The sequence below is a fragment of the Adiantum capillus-veneris genome, chromosome 17 (assembly GCF_014529385.1).
Source record: "Adiantum capillus-veneris isolate H3 chromosome 17, ASM1452938v2, whole genome shotgun sequence".
Classification (NCBI taxonomy): Eukaryota; Viridiplantae; Streptophyta; class Polypodiopsida; order Polypodiales; family Pteridaceae; genus Adiantum; species Adiantum capillus-veneris.
Window position 1 is genome coordinate 141,442,502 of NC_140947.1, and position 16,469 is coordinate 141,458,970.

The following is a 16,469-nucleotide window of genomic DNA, read 5'->3' on the forward strand; positions in this document are numbered from 1 at the left end:
CCTATTGCGTCTCACCCCAGTAAAGATGGGGCATCCAAAAACTAGGGGCAATCTACATCAACCAATGGCATGATTGGCCAATCCGCTCTTTCCCCCCTCTTATTTTGTGATTTATATGTGCTCCACATTCTCAAATGACTTGAGAGTGATTGGAGGGTCTATAATCGAGATTAGGCATTATGGATTAGGGGCAATCTTCGTCAAGCCAAGTTCGCCTCTAGTTTACTAACTTAATCCTACAGCCATGATGCCCCTATCCATGTGCCTAATCTCGCTGCTATCCCCCATGTAGCACCCTCATTCAAGATAGTGATGAGGGTGTGAATGGGGTGTGTGTGTGGAGAGAGAGAGAGAGAGAGAGAGAGAGAGAGAGAGAGAGAGATTGAAGCCTTCTTTGGTGCCAATTTTTGGAAATATAGCTTAGGACTACATATGAAGGTGGAGAACATGAAGGACAAGCTCAAGAGAACACAATGCAGGAAGTAGTATTACTAATTGCACTAATACAAAGATGACGATTTCCCTAGATTGATGGGTGTATATACAAGTCGATGAAAGAAATTTCTAACAAAGAAAAGAAGTGGCTCAATGGTCCTAAGTGTGCTTGCACACATCATTACCATGATTTAATAACAAGGGTGCGAGAAAAAGAGAGCAAGACATGCACACCAGAGTGCTCTGCAAACACACGAGAGAGAGAAAATAAAAGATAGAGAGGAGAGAAGAGCAACATGAGACGAAGGCAAAGGCTACTCTCCCAAATAGTGGTGCGTCTCTTATTAATAATGAATCCTTATCCATGTGTATCTAACATTATCTATTAGATCTTGTGAGAGACAATCCCATGAGGGATATTGTTTTCCACCCATCAACCATGCAGTACATATAAAGAAGCAAAAAATCCATAATAACCATGGGTGTCAAAATCATTGTAGCACCACATAAAGGGTACCACATAAACAATGGACAAATAACCTAGGGCATCATGAATAAAGATTTTTGGAGCTGCAGCTTAAGTGGATGAAGGATGTTTCAAAAATCAACATGATGCCGAATACTTATGCCACCACAATTGCACATATTGATTGCCCTTGTGAAAGAAGAGGGAGTTGAAAGAACTTTGAAGAAAATTCTCAGGTCATAAACTTCCCAAGGTTTCCAAGGCTACTAGGATCAGATAGCAAATGCCGAATAAATAGGGAGAAACGCTCCGCTCGTCAAAGAGTGTTTACAAGAGTTCTCAAAACTTTAGTGCATTTCTTGCTTTCACTATAGAGGGTTGACGTGCAACCCATTCTGAATGATCAACTAGTGGTGCGACAAAAATTCAATGCACATGTGGTATATCCTCTGTCATCCAAAAAGGAAAATCTAAACTGAAAATGAAGAGTATAGCTAACTGATAAGCTCATGCTAGGACTCAATCTGGAGTATACAATGAATTGGGGGATGCTACCGCAAGTGGTGACCATGATGAAGCTTATCAGACTATATGCATAGGGTATACAACCATGATATACAATCTCACTAGCTCCGTCCTATACTATGTTGGGAATGTAGTATAGTACTAGTACATCAAAGGGGGGGTGTTAGGAGTTCCATGAAGAATATGCCTAGATTTGATCTAAGTTGAGTTAGGTGCTTTTGTATCTTTCGGTGGAGCTAGTCTTTGACCTATTGCATCTCACCCCAGCAAAGATGGGACATCCAAAAAACAAGGGGCAACCTATGATTGACCAATCCGCTCTTTCCCCCCTCTTATTTCGTGATTTATATGTGCTCCACATTCTGGAATGACTCAGAGATTGGAGGAGGGTCTATAATCAAGATTAGGCGTTATGGATCAAGGGCAATCTTTGTCAAGCCAAGTTTCCCTCTAGTTTACCAACTTAATCCTACCGCCATGATGCCCCTATCCATGGTGCCTAATCTCGCTGCTACATCTCCCATGTAGCACCCCATTCAAGAGAGTGACAAGGGTGTGGATGGAGTGTGTGTGTGGAGGGAGAGAGAGAGAGAGAGAGAGAGAGAGAGAGAGAGAGAGATCTTTTCTTTTATTTTTCTTAGAAACTTCATCCGTCAACCAATTTTAATTTTAAGTAGCTATTCATGGTTCTTAATATATAAAGTTAATCTTTGGTTTTCACAATCATTAAAATTTTTGGTTGGTGTCACCCTCGTTTGACCTGCACTAGCACACATAGAGAGAGAGAGAGAGAGAGAGAGAGAGAGAGAGAGAGAGAGAGAGAGAGAGGCCAAAGATTTTAGTAAATAGTCATTATTACAAATTTAATCGATAGGTGAAGGCTTTCAAGGATCATGGTTCAACATTACTTGCCAGCTCCTCCCAACCTTAGAGCTTGTAGAATTCTAGCTCCTCCGGGAGATGGATGAGGACCTCTGTATTTCCCAAGCTGAGAAAGACAAGAGGAGAGTCAGATTAAATTGTGCTCATACTGTATGGGTGGGTGCAAGTGTTTGCCACCGCAAGCAAGTAGGGTGCGAGCACAATTGATGAGTGTGTGGGCTAAAAGAGGAATATAACTAACATCAATGTTCAATCATCACACATACATACCTGAGCTTCTGAGTTAGCCTTTGCCAGAGCCACAAGCCTTTCTTGGGCAGCTTTCCAAAACTCCTCCTGAGGCAATACGGACACGATTTAGAGGAAAATAGCTCAGCAACACCAACAAGCTATCATTGAAGGGCTGTACAACTAGGCATTAATTACCTTTCCTGACCATATCTTAAGAGTGCTCGACTGAAGAGCTCGACCGTAGGAGAACGTCAAAGACCATGGAGTTGGCCCATATGCCTTCATGCAATGTGCCAATTTATGAGGACTTATCCAACACAATTGTTTGAACTACAAGGTTTTAAACTCTGTGAAAATCCACCTGAAGAGCTTGCAAATTCAATGTTGCTTCCTCCTCGCTCATGCCACCAGAAAGGAAATGGATGCCTATAAATTGCATAGACAAGCTCAGAGAAACAGCTAACCTCTAACACAAGAAGTTTTGGACAAATTCTCACAATAATTCCCACATTGTGACTTACCTCAACATCATGAGCTTCTCTAAGGGAGGCACCGCATACCTAGCTAGGTACGATTGGGGACAGGGGACCGCCGCGGTCCCGGTGGGAGGGCCGGCGGTCCCCTGCGCCCAATCGTACCTAGCTAGGTATGCAGTGCCTCCCAAGCAGAAGCTCATGATGTTATGCATTGTATGAAAAACATTGAAAAAGACTCTGTTTTCGTACATGCTATGTATATGTATGTGTACACACACACACACACACACACACAAGACACTAGGATATGTGCGCCTTGCTTTTCTGTTTAGCCTCTCCTATAATTCGCAAGCTCAGACTTAGGGTATGTGTATGTAAATGTATATACCCTCATAAAATCAAAGAAGTCTGAACTTGCGAATTATAGGAGACGCTAAAAACACTCACAAAAACACAAAATCAAGGAGCACATAAACTTAATATCTTCTTTTCTAGTCCAATCCTGCCTATTTAACCTGTCAAATCAACACTTACCGGGTACCGCTGCAGGGATCGATCTAAGCATTGTTCTCACTGTGTATTTGGCAACCTCTTCTGGTGGTGGAGTTGGTACATCAAGACCTATTATTCAGTAAAATAGGAAAATCATTCCTTCAGGAATCTCTCTATAGTGCTTCTGATTACACTTGTTATGCTCAACATAAGCATCTTTCTAAAATACATTCAAAAAAATTCACCTTTAAAGTACAGCTTTGTAAAGGCGAGAACTCACCTGGTAAAATCATGTTAGGCTTCAGCAAAATCCCCTCTAAAATGACACTGTTAGAGCACTGAAGGTGTTAATATCCTCAACGTTGTTGGGTGTTAAACTAAGAAGTGAGAGGCGCATACTTGTATTCATTTAAGAGTCTGAACACATGTGAATTGACTTTCTCAGAGATATATGCCGTCCTCTCAATGCTGCTTAGAAAGAAAAATCATCAATAAAAATATAAGCTGCTTTAAAATCAAACCATCACTAGCTCTGCCCTTCATCATGTCCTGCTGAACAAGAAAACTCATTCTCTCAAAAGGAGAGGACTGGCTAGTCACCCACCAGGACCCCTCCCCCAAAGAGGCTTTAGTCTTTTATTTTGATCTTACTGAGACATTCTTTCAGCTTATTGCCATAGACTTTAGCTGACATAGAGTTTTGATATCCCTTGCTACCTGTAATCTCCTGGACCGAGTGTCACTTCTGGTTCCACAATGGGGACTAGCCCATTTGCCTACAAAAAAAGCAGAAGACAAAGAAATGCCATGCCATTATTAAACACTTCGAACAACAAAACATTTCACACACAAACACAGATGCCAAAAAACTAGAATGCAAATCATCAGGGCATGATTACAAAATTATTTGAGACAAACGGACTGAGAGAAAAAGATGACCAAGAGCTAAGAACTAGAGTGTGAGCTTTCTGGTAATATGTATGCTTTAGTCGGATTTTTCCTCAGCACTATTTACCACGGGGTCTTGAATGAACCCCAAGCGATGGGATCGACGGTGTTGAAGGGGGGCACGATTACTGCTGCACACGTGATCCGTCCGAGTTTAATTTTGCCTTGGGCGGTTTACTTCATTATCACGCAAAGCGGCTATATGCCAATGAAAATGCACGTGCCAACGTGGTTAGGTGTTCAGCTGCCAACTGGGAGGTTGTGGGTTCGAGACCCAGGTGGAAGGGGTTGATAAACGCCATCGACTTTTCCTTACCTGTCGGGACTCGGTTTTCCTCGAGATTCACGCTAACTGTCGATCCCAGTTCTTGGAATTCATTAAAGACCCCATGGTAGATAGGGTCCAAGGTCTTCCATTAGTCGTCATTCACGGACCAAGACATTAAATATTACATCTCAAATGTGAAACTAACCTGAGCTATCTGAGCATACCGAGCCAAACCATGGGCATTCTCAAGAATAGCAGTAGATGATGGGCATTTGTCAGAATCCACTTTCAGAACCGCTCTCCACTTTGCAAAGCGAGCTCCCTGTTGGTAGTACCTACAATACCTCACAAATGTCAGTAAGAGGGTCATTCAAAAACCTGACCTACAGATATAACACAATCACTATGCAAAGAAGTTGAGTTTTTTATGTAAATAATACCTTTTGCATCTGTCTGCAAGACCATCCAAACCTTGAGTTGCAGTCTCCCCATCAGTGCCATCAATGGGTTGCAGGCCTGTGTCCACCTTAATGCCAGGCACTATGCCTTGCCTCTTCAAAATGTCTACAAATTGCTCCCCAGAACGTGATAATTGGAACAACGTCTCATCGAACATAATAGTACCACTTATATACTGTTCAATGGAGAAGCCAAGATTAAACGGAAACCACCTCCTTTTTTAATGATGTGCAGGCTTATAAAGGTCAGAAATTCGCAAAGATTTCTCAATTCAAGAAGAAATAGAGCAGTTCACCAACAATTTTGCTAATCATGCATGCAATTTGTTGACTGATTAATGTCCGAAGAAATAACAAAAATGTGCATGCCCACATCAGAAGACTCAATCTTTGGGCTTTACTTTTTCTTCATCTGCATAATGCACGTGCTCTACACGCATGCATAAATGATAAACCGCATTCACCTTGTAGCTGAATAGCCACATTCAACAATGGAATAGTTCAATACAACTGAACGCACTACGCATGCGTGTAAAGTCAGAGTCTCTCTCTCTCTCTCTCTCTCTCTCTCATACGTTAAACTTACATTGCCTAGCCCGGGAGCAGAGTATAAGAGTTCTCGCCATGCTTGCCTGTTGGCTTCCGTGTTCTCTAAACCAACAGTTGCTAGCCTGCATTGAAAACAAAATTACACTTGAGGGGCGAAGAGGAAGGGGGGAGAGAGAGAGAGAGAGAGAGAGAGAGAGAGAGAGAGAAGGGGTTTTGGGAAACATTTCAACGTTGGAGGAGAAATCCCACGAGACCAAATTCATGGGTCTTGAACTCATAACTAAGAATACCTTTTTTCATTTTCCTCGGTAGGAAGGCAAGGCTCTGATGAAAATAAAAAATGTGTGTTCTACCTGTAGGGTTTTTATGAACACTACTTACACATATATTGTTCACTGGCACAAGTAAGCATGTATAAACGATTATGCATATTTGATTTAATAGATGGAATTATTGCATGATCTCTTGCATATATATCTATACTACCATTATAAAAGGGGAGGGATTCTGGCTCCCTCCCTCGGACACGTATCACTTCTTGCATTATTAAAAAATATCATTTAGCTGGCCAGCATTAAAGGTGAAGGTTGCACAACCACTATGGTTCAACCTTTACGACATACAGGACGGTTGTGGATGCAATCCCATAAAACTAGTTGATGAAAAGTATCAGATTGCTAACGATAATATTTCACTTAGCACAGGATGTGATTATACCAGTTTTTGGTTTCTAAAAGGCCTTCATAAACCCATAGCACTCTTGGGTGCAATTGTGGACTATTGGATATGACTTTTTTTTTCGACTAGTGTCACATGGCAAGCCAATGATGACAAACTTTTTTCTTTCTTTTTGGCTTTTTAAAAGAAGCCTTAGTGTTGAGTTGGGTTGGGCATTCTTCAATGTTTTCAGTGCCATGATGGAGACTTATCTTAAATGTTTTCACTGTGATGATGGAGACTTATCTTAAATGCTATTTTAAGTGTGATGATGAAGATCTACGAGTGCCATGATGGAGACTTATCTTAGATGTTATTTTAAGTGTGATGATGGAGATTTATCTTAAATGTTTTCAGTGTGATGATGAAGACTTATCTTCAGTTCTAAAATAATAAATGTATCTTTTTATTTCACCTTTCATTTCACATGAGGCATGTCTTGACTTCTCTTGCATTAACCTTGCATAATTCTAATAAATTCTATAGATACACACACACACACACACACACACACACACATATATATATATATATATATTTATTTATTTATTTATTTATACTTACACACACATATATTTATTTATTTATTATCTTTTTTTTAAATTCACATTTCATTTCACAACCTCACATTGTTGATTTTTCTTGTTTTAAAATGTCCTTGATTTAACCGCCTTTTGTTTTTCTTTCTCTTTTTGAATTATGCTTGTTCATTACTTGATTGTGTTTTTTATAAAGCCAAAATAATAATAATACTAATTTATATATTTTGTGTGTATTTCCCTCTTATCTTGATTTCCTTTTGGAAAGTCATCGTGAAATCTCACCTTGTTATTGTAATAAGGGCTGGAGTGACCTCGGAAGGCACCTTGTCGGTGGCGAGAGGTTCTCGTGCATGGGCATGCAAGTTATGCTCTTACACACGGAAAGGAGGGCATGACAAAGTGAGGGCACACTTTCTTCGAGTGCCGAGACATGAGCTGAGATTTTGCACCGACGTAACCATTGAGAAGAGGAAGGAGCTCGAGGAAAAGGATCGGCAATTCAACCATAAAGCCAAACCCGCATGCAAAGGTATCGACGCAAAGACCCTCATTTTCTCTTCTTCCTCTCTACCCGGTGCCGGTGCCGGTGCCGGTGGATCTTCATCGGGTCTGATTCGTCACCAAAGGACCCTTGCCACCTTTTGGGACCCAAAGAAGAAGGAAGAGGTGGCCCGCGCGGCCATGGCCCGATTCTTCTATATTCCATTTGTCACGGCGAGGTATGTTTTATGATTTATCAATCTTCTCTCTCATTTCTTCCATTATCATCGTTTCCGTCTTTTTGATACTTGTTTGATCGAAATAGGTCGGAGTATTGGAAAGTTATGGTGCAAGGATAGGAGAGTATAGCACCGGCTATGCGCCGCCATCTTCAGAGGCTCTCCGAACCACTTTGTTCGATCGAGAGAAGGCTATCGTGGAGCAAGCAACACTCAATATTTAGCGACTTTGGGCAAAACATGGCGTTTCCCTCATTGCGTGGAGCGATACAAGGAAGAGATCTATCCATCGCCTCGTCGCATACTCAAGTGGAGAGATGTACTTTGTGCACTCTCATGATGTCACCAAGAGTGGCAAGCCCGCTGATGTCCTCTCTGTAGAGTGGACAGAGGCCATAGAAACGATTGATAAGCAACACATGATGGCCTTTGTCACAGATGGGGAGGCATCAAACAGGGCAGTAGCAGCTATTATAGAGGGACACTATCCGCATGTGACAGTGTGCTTTTGCATGGCACACTGCTTGAACAACCTTCTAAAAGACATCGGCAAGCTAGACTGAATCGCTCCAGTCATTGCTGATGCAGTGAAGATTGTTACTTTCATTAACAATCACAACTTGGTTCGGAGTGAGTACCTCAAGAGGTCGGGCGACAAAGTGCTTCTAAAGTATTCAGACACCCGCTTCGCATTCAACTTTCTTCTTGTGCGTAGGCTGTCTGAATGTCAAAAGGCGGTCCAACAGGTCTTCATCAGTGATGAGTTCACCACCTCTCCCTATGCAAAGACAGTTGCAGGGATTTTGTGCAAGGATAAGGCAGAGAGGATCTTGAGTGGAAGGAGCTCAAGATTCTAGACGCACAAGTAAAACCGGTGGTTCATTTGCTTCAAAATCTCGATGGCATGTATCCTTGCATTGGCAAGATTTATGAGGCAATGGACCGCATGATCGAGCGGCTTGCATAGCTTGAGCCGAAAGTAGAGCAATATGAGGAGATCCATGCGCTTTGCAACTCGATGTGGAATTCATATGCCTCTCCTTTACAAAAGACAGTGTACATGGTGGATCCAAAGTTCAAGGTGTAGGGCAAGAGACAGATAGAGAAGTCATGAATCAATTTACAGAGATCTTAAACAAGATGGTTCTAGACAGAGATGGGCAACACATTGTCAGAGATTAATTGAGACAGTACAGAGAGATGCGGAGGTCATTTGACAGTCCAGATGCTCAGATTGATCGCAAGAAGATAGGTTCAGTGCTATGGTGAGAGGACTATGGCTATGATGCCCCTGATCTTCAGAGATTAGAAATCCGTATTCTCAACCAGTTAGTTAGTACCTCATGCTTGGAGCAATTGTGGAGTACCTTTAGCCACATTGCTTCCAAGAAGAGGAATCGATTGGGAGTGGAGAAGGCAAATGATCTTGTCTTTGTCAGCGCAAATTTGAAAATGCTTTGCAAGAGTACATGCAAACAAACAGATCCTTTACACAGTGGGAGATGGAGCAAGAGGCTCCTTAGGCAGGTGAAGATGCACAACCACTGACACCAGGTACTTCATCTGTGGGCTGAGATCGATCGAGCCGGGCCTAGAGCTCGATGATGAGGAATGGGAGGATGTGCATGATTTACAGCCAGCTACTACGAATTGGGAGGCCTCTAAGGCTAGTGGCTCTTGAGTCTTGAGGCTCGAGAGTTACGACTTTAGGACTTCCATTATCCTTACCTTTTTGTATGGTTGCTTGAGCCTTGCCCTCTTTGACATTTGTACCTGCTAGTATCTTCATGGTATTTGTCACCTTCAATCTTTTGGTATTGTGATCACTGGTTTGGAACCTTGTAGTCTCGACTCTCATTATGATATATGTCACCTTTGGTTTTTTGTAGCGCCTTGGCGGCCCTTGTTAGCCACAATTAAGCGAAAAGTGTTATCTCTGACTTCTACTCTTGCAATAATTTGAGAACTCTAATTTATAATTACATATGTTATTGTGTATGGGTATTGTGTTTGTTCTATGTTGTGTATGTATCATCATCTATGGCCGTGGCGCCGCACATCTCAATCAAGTCATAATAAGATTGAATGGTCTTCGAATCGTGTTTTTTGTGGATATTAGAGTCAAAGAACTCTAGTACTACTTGTATTCAAACACATAACGCTAAAAATAGCATCACTTGGGTGTTCTTTTAGCCTCCCGTTCCGGACCCCTTCATGTTCCCCGTTCCGCAGGGAGGCTCGACGTCGTTCCCGTTTCGCATTCCGGGTAACTATGTATGAAACCATTCAATTCATTCTTTCAGTCCCAAATACTACTAGATAATTTCATCACTCTCGATACTTAGCTCTAAACTAAGCATCATTTTATGTATATGTGGGTCACTTTGAGGAATAGTACTCATTTGTTTTCTTAGAGCAGAGTTGCACCATGAGAGTTGCACCATGTGCTAGTGGGGGCAATGTGGGTAAAGCTATGCATAACGTCACAACCTTATTACCAAAAGGAGAAAATGTGAAATTCTATTTTCAAGAGGAACCTGGGAGATCTTTGATAGGAGAGGAGAGGCCTCACAATGAGGAGACCCTTTCACTCCCTCAAAAATAGCTTAAACCCTTCAATTTGCAACGTGACAGTAGGGCTAGCATAAAGCTTCTAAATTTTAGGAGAGAACATGGATCAAAATTCTTTTAGTAAGTATTATCCCTACTAACCCATGGTGTGACTTAGCCCTTATCTCTATAATGAGGGACATTCCGTAGTGGGTCACACAAGTCCCTTATGTGGGCCATTGTGACTTTTCACCTTGTTATAAAATCAAGGGGAAATTACCAAAATACCCCTCTAATTTGTGGAAATTCCCAAAATACCCTTCAAATTTCAAAAATTCCCAATATACCCCTCATATTTTGTCATAAATTCCCAAAATGCCCTTCAAATTTTCCAAAATTCCCAAAATACCTCTGGTTGTGGGAGTAAATTTATCCAAAAATTTAAAAAATTGTAGCTTTCCATAAGAAGACTGATTGTCTATGAATACAATATACTAAAACTAGAATTTGAGCTAGTTATGTAGGCTTTGGAGATGAATTGCTTCATTATTTTTAGACATAATTGTCTTTTTTTGGGAGGTAATTTGTGACAAATTACATGCTAAGCACTAAAAAACGGACATACATTGTCAAAAAAGAATAAAGATTAGGAAATCGTGAACAAGGGTATTTTGGGAATTTTTGAAATTTGAGGGGTATTTCGAGAATTTCCACAAATTAGAGGGGTATTTTGGTAATTTTCCCTAAAATCAAATAGATGAGTACTTTAAAAGGAGGCAAGCCTACAATAGGTAGCCAAGTTTACGAGGAGGAAAGCACGAAGTAATGAGGAAGGTTTCCCTTGACGTTTGCCTTTCTAGAACCAAGGAGAATTTCTCCCATTGCCTAGCAAGTCTAGGACTACTTAGCTTCACTTTGAGTATGTCTTACACATTATGGAAAAGGGTTAACAAGCAGAATCTAGCAAGATGCAGCTCTAGAGATTGTAGAGGAAAAGCGAAAAATCGAAAAGAGTAGCAGAAATTGATTTTTTCAACTAACATTGGCCTGGTTTGAGAATAGTTGCATGGAATGGGTGAGTTGGCTAGTTTAGATGGGTCAGGGTTAAGGTGTGGCTCACCTGAGTTCGAGACTAACTTTGCATTTTTGGTTAGACATGCAAAGGGGTGGGCTAAGGCAAAGACTAACCATGACGAGAAGTGGATCCACAAAGATTCCGCCTAATAAAATAAGCATAGAGCCAGTATATGCAGGCTTGCCAAGTTGTTGTCTGCAAAACAAACATGAAAAAAACATGGGAGGTATGCCTTCTGCACGAATTAGTAAATAACCAAGGCTCCCACATCTAAAATGAGGTAGTGAAAGTTCTTTTGAAGGTATTCCTGATAACTCACAACCGCTCAACGCCCGAGGGGTTTAGTGAAAGTTTTGCAAGGGCAACAACAAAATCTAGGAAGCTCTCTCTCTCTCTCTCTCTCTCGTAGGCTAGATCTTTAAGGTCTCTTGGGATAGTTTCCTAGGACGTTAAAACTCTCTTCTTCTCGGGTGTGTGTGTGTGTGCGCTCTAATAAAAAGAGGAAAATGGGATAACCTTTCTATCACCCAAGTGTGGTAGATTGGTTATGCCATTACCCTCTTTAATAACAGGTCTTGAGTTCAACTCTCCTCGTCGTGGGCTAGATCTTGGGATAGTTTTCTACGACGTTAAAACTCTCTTCTTCCTCTCTCTCACACACACACACACACACACACACACACACACACACACACACACACACACACACACGCACATTGGGTGCTTACCGCTTGCCGGTGGTGGCGTTACTCTCATCTGATGCCAAGATGCCCTTGCCAGGTTGCGCAATGTATGCTGCAGTTTTCTTGAGTTCATCTACATACGGGTTGCTCTTCTCAAAATCTGATGTCATCACCACCTTTTGACTAGCATGGCTCGGGCCATGGAGACGGCTGCATAAAAGACTCTTTTGACCCACCAATGAGCTAGAGCTCCCCCACAATTGGTTTGCAAGGGAGGCCATTTGCGCAGCCTCGACTTGTTTGGCTACACAAAACGAGCAGTGGAGTTTTGCATTAGCTCCAGAGTATAATTCCTTCAATGGAATTAGCACCTTGGCCAGTTAATCGACAGCATACCTGCAGGGACATTGAGCTGCGGCAAGCAGCTTGTTGAGGCCACTGCCATGCTGCGTTCGCCACGCCCTTCAAGGAGTGTGCGTACGTGCGTGCGTGTGTGTGTGTGTGAGAGAGAGAGAGAGTGAGAGAGGGGCAGGCGCAGAAGGACGCTGAGAGTCAGTGGATCAAAAAATGTGTGTCTCTCCTCTCCCTCGCCCAATCGCCCTCTCGTCAGAGCCACCCCTTAATTTTTGCCTCGCACGCCTGCACTTTAGGCCAGCTCAGCCACCATCCTACTTTGTTATCATAAAGGCCTTTAGGTGCCATGCAAAGGATTCTGCTGAGTCCGGAGCTAAACTTGTCTTGCTAAGGCTGGGTTCACATTGAGGAGCCGGAAGGGAGGCTCCAAAAGTTGCTTTTTCGGGTGGTAGAGTAACTTAATGCACACTTCCGCCACCCATTTGTTCACATAGAAGGTGAAAGAAAAAGTAACTCGAATTTCTTCCACATGCTTGTGTGAACATTGGGCGGCGATGGAACAAAGATTGAAAGGAAGAAGCATTTAGCTTTTGCATCAATAAAGCATAGTACAAACCATAGCATAAAATTTATTAAATTGATTGCATTTGTTACAAAAGCTCTAACTTGAAGATGATGATGACTCTATTTCTTCTAAAGCCTCATTTCCAAAAATTTCTTGGACATTGATACGTGCCTGCTCTTTGTACATTGCCTTTGCAATACTGTCTCGCCTCTCGTAGCCTACTCCAAGGTCATTGGAACCTCCTTCATTGCTGCCTTGAGCACGCTCCATAGCCTCCTCTATTCAAACCTCCCGTGTTGCCATAAGCTTCATCATGGATGTAGCACCTGCTCTTCGATCCTTTACGCACGCCCATCGTGACCCGTCAGTTCTGCTTCTGCCTCTCGCACCCACTCCATATCAAAAGATTCTCCATGGAAAATACAAAGGTCGTGAAGCACAAGACAAGCTGCTACAAGATCTGGCACATAGCATAGATTCATGTCACATCTTTTTAACAAAATTCTAAACCTTGCCTTCAACATCCCAAAAGCTCTCTCAACTAGCATCCTTATACTTGATTGAATGAAATTCCAATAGTACTTGAGGAAATAGTCCTTTGCACCCTTTGAAAGGCACTAGCATATATGGCCGTGCCAGATAAGCGCAATCACTAAATAAACAATAGTTGCCTAGCTCCCCTTTTGCACATCTCTATCCTAGCTCACTTCTAGTGAAATTCAAGGAGTCATGCACTGATCCGGCCCATCCAACATCAAAATTCCATATTGAACAATTAGCAGATAAAGTTAGTTGCAACAAAATAGAGTGGAAACCTTTTTGATTAAAGTAGTCGACATGTTTGTCCCTTGGCGCAATGATGGGAATGTGGGAACCATCTATCGCACCAACAACAAAGGGGATTCCTCTTGCATCTTCAAACTCGCGCGCCAATATCGCAAGTCGAGAGCTAGAAGGCCATCTGATGTACATATCCCTAAGGCCAGATTTCACGATTGCCTTGCAAAAATCAAGTACAGTTCCACAATATGTACTCTTGGCACAACCATAAGTGTCACCAAGGCCCAAGAGTCCATCTCTAGTAGCAAGTCTACTAAGAGCGATGGCTACTCTATCTTCTATTGGCACAACCTTGCGAAAGTTTGTGGATTTCTTTTGCATGAAGGGTGCAAGCTTACCACAAAGGTAATTGAAGGTTTCTTTGATGACCCTTAGACACCGCTTGAACATGCTAGCATTGTAAGCACTTAGGAGATAGCATCGAACAAAGTCTTGTTAACGTGGGTATGCCCACGCTCGCCGTCGTTCATGACCCCTCCTTCGGTTGGCGATCTTCTTTAGGCTTACTGACCGTGACATGCACTCGCAAACATGCAACCAAGTTTGCAATATGGACTCATTATTGCAAAAGCTGGGCTCTTTTAGTGATTCATAAATGGCTAAAGAACACAACCATGCACAATAGAGAGCCATTTCCTTGGATATGGCCATTTAATCCTGCAGTCGTTGAAAGGTTGCAAGATATTTAGTACATTGTCCACTTTAATTTACTGCATTTGTATCATACTTTGAAACCTTCAGACAGTTTCCTACACTTCGGAAGCACAACAATAAAATTTGCAAGCTTTGACAAATTACAACAAAATTTTTAAAAAACATAGAAGTTGTGAAACATGGAAACCTTAAAACTACTTGTCACCCCCCCTAGACTCCTTCAAAAAATCACTCATTGTCATGCGCATTGCAGCTAGTATATTGAGCCTCTCCTTCTCCAAGGCAGTATTATGGCTAGCGGTCTCCTTGAGATGTAGCTCCAAGAGAAGTTTCCCTATACCGACCATCTCGGCCAAGGACTCCTCGTACTTCGGAGCAACTTTACGGCTTGAGGACAGGGCGGGTTGGGTCTTCTCTTGGTATGGGGATGGGTTTTCTTCTAAGGTGTCACCAGTTGTTGGGGTAACATCCTCCATTGTTGATGAAGAAGCGTGGCTAAAAGGAGTAACAATGGCTCTGGCGTGGTAGTATTCATCCACTATGTTGAACCATTTGCATATATGCCTCCTATCATTACCAGAATTTAAGTTATGGGCTTTGTCTTGACGATATTGTTGCAATACTGCTTGTCACTTTTTGCGGCAACTTTCACTATCTTTATCAAAGTCAAGGTAAGTGGCAGCTAGTTTAGTAGCCATATTTTCCCATAAATTAATCCCTTGCTTCCCCAGATTATTGAACTCCTCATTCACACCCCCCCGGATATGAATGAGTTGGTCCACCCACCAATCTTTCCACTTGCTTTTTGTCATAATAATCAATATCTAATTCTCCTAAATGATTTTCTCATGTTAAACTGATCACTTAATATGGGGAAGTATCAGGGGAGAAAAATCTAGAATATTGGTTAAGCTAGCAGACCGGCCACAATAGAGATTCAAAGGAGGCAAAATAGGGATCCAAACGGGGGGCCATCTGCAAAAGAGCCATGTGCAACAATGGGATAAAAAGACCCTAAGGTTCAACCCATTAAGACTTCCAAAATGCTAAGGTTCCAAAATTCAAAGGTTGTGTCCAAAGGTCAACCATGGGGGGAATTGGATGCTTTGTGTGTGTCCCAAAAGTCTTTTCAAATCCCTACATAGGAGGGGGCGAGCCTAGCTTGTAGGGGATGAGAGAGAAAGTCACACACACACACACACACACACACACACACACACACACACACACACACACACACACACACAAGCTCCCTTTACACAAAGGGGGATGAGGGACACATGTCATCTCCCTAGGCCAGATGCCCACAAGGTGTACCCAATTCCTATTGGATGGCCTTGGAGGTGGACCAATGAGAATTAGGCTAGAGTAAATCTAGTTTAATTAATTTAAAAACACTTTATAAAAGAACCAATGAGAATAAAGTCCTCTAGAAGACTATTGGACAGTCTCCCAAGGGGTCTAAAAACACTTAATAAAAGAACCAATGAGAATAAAGTCCTCTAGAAGACTATTGGACAGTCTCCCAAGGGGTCCAATGAGCATTCAGCAGCCCAATGGCTTGCCTGATTCCTATTGGCTAGGAGGCAAAAGGGGTCCAATGAGAGTTTAGTTGAATTATTAAATTACCTAAAGCTCTCACAAAAGGGGAAAGGGGGACACATGTCAGAAGGCTATCACTTATGCTGCTTAATTGTCATTGGCTAGCCCTAGGGAGGTCCAATGAGAGGGTAGCAAGAGCAAATAGCAAGAGGGGTCGCCCAAGAGAGAGAGAGAGGGGGCTGATTTTTTCAAGGCATTATCACACACACACACACTCACAAATCTCATGTGTGAACTAAAGAAGACTCTCTCTCCTTCTCAAGCTTTAATGGAAAGCTTACCACCTACTCCAAGCTTGTGAGAAGGGAGGCCTACACCAACAACTCTTAGCTTTGTGATGCAAATCCAACCAAGAGCCAAGCTTCAATGCATGCTCATCTCCTCTACCATGCTAATTACTAAGCTAAGCTATGCTAATATGAGTGATTATGTGAGGAG

The 16,469-nt window shown here is 42.2% G+C and overlaps 1 protein-coding gene across 1 annotated transcript; it reads right to left on the reverse strand.

Annotated features, from left to right (window-relative positions):
- Positions 1-2,249: 2,249 nt before the first annotated feature.
- On the reverse strand, positions 2,250-12,623 carry LOC147438209 (fructose-bisphosphate aldolase 8, cytosolic-like). Its single transcript, XM_086487515.1, has 13 exons — positions 12,413-12,623; positions 12,062-12,320; positions 5,768-5,852; positions 5,164-5,357; positions 4,929-5,058; positions 4,225-4,283; positions 3,907-3,975; positions 3,788-3,834; positions 3,550-3,636; positions 2,901-2,965; positions 2,735-2,818; positions 2,579-2,644; positions 2,250-2,414 (listed from the first exon to the last, which is right to left on the reverse strand). Exons 1-13 carry the CDS (start codon positions 12,459-12,461, stop codon positions 2,331-2,333), a joined length of 1,278 nt encoding a protein of 425 aa, XP_086343641.1. The 5' UTR covers positions 12,462-12,623; the 3' UTR covers positions 2,250-2,330.
- Positions 12,624-16,469: the final 3,846 nt, after the last annotated feature.

Bases quoted from the DNA above. Each gene is read 5' to 3' on its own strand.
- LOC147438209 (XM_086487515.1), bottom strand. From the start codon at position 12,461: ATGGCAGTGGCCTCAACAAGCTGCTTGCCGCAGCTCAATGTCCCTGCA. The intron at 4,284-4,928 runs GTTAGTTTCACA...CTTTTTTTGTAG, and splicing joins GGTATGCTCAGATAGCTCAG to GCAAATGGGCTAGTCCCCAT. The intron at 3,976-4,224 runs GTAGCAAGGGAT...CTTTCTAAGCAG, and splicing joins CTCGGTCCAGGAGATTACAG to CATTGAGAGGACGGCATATA.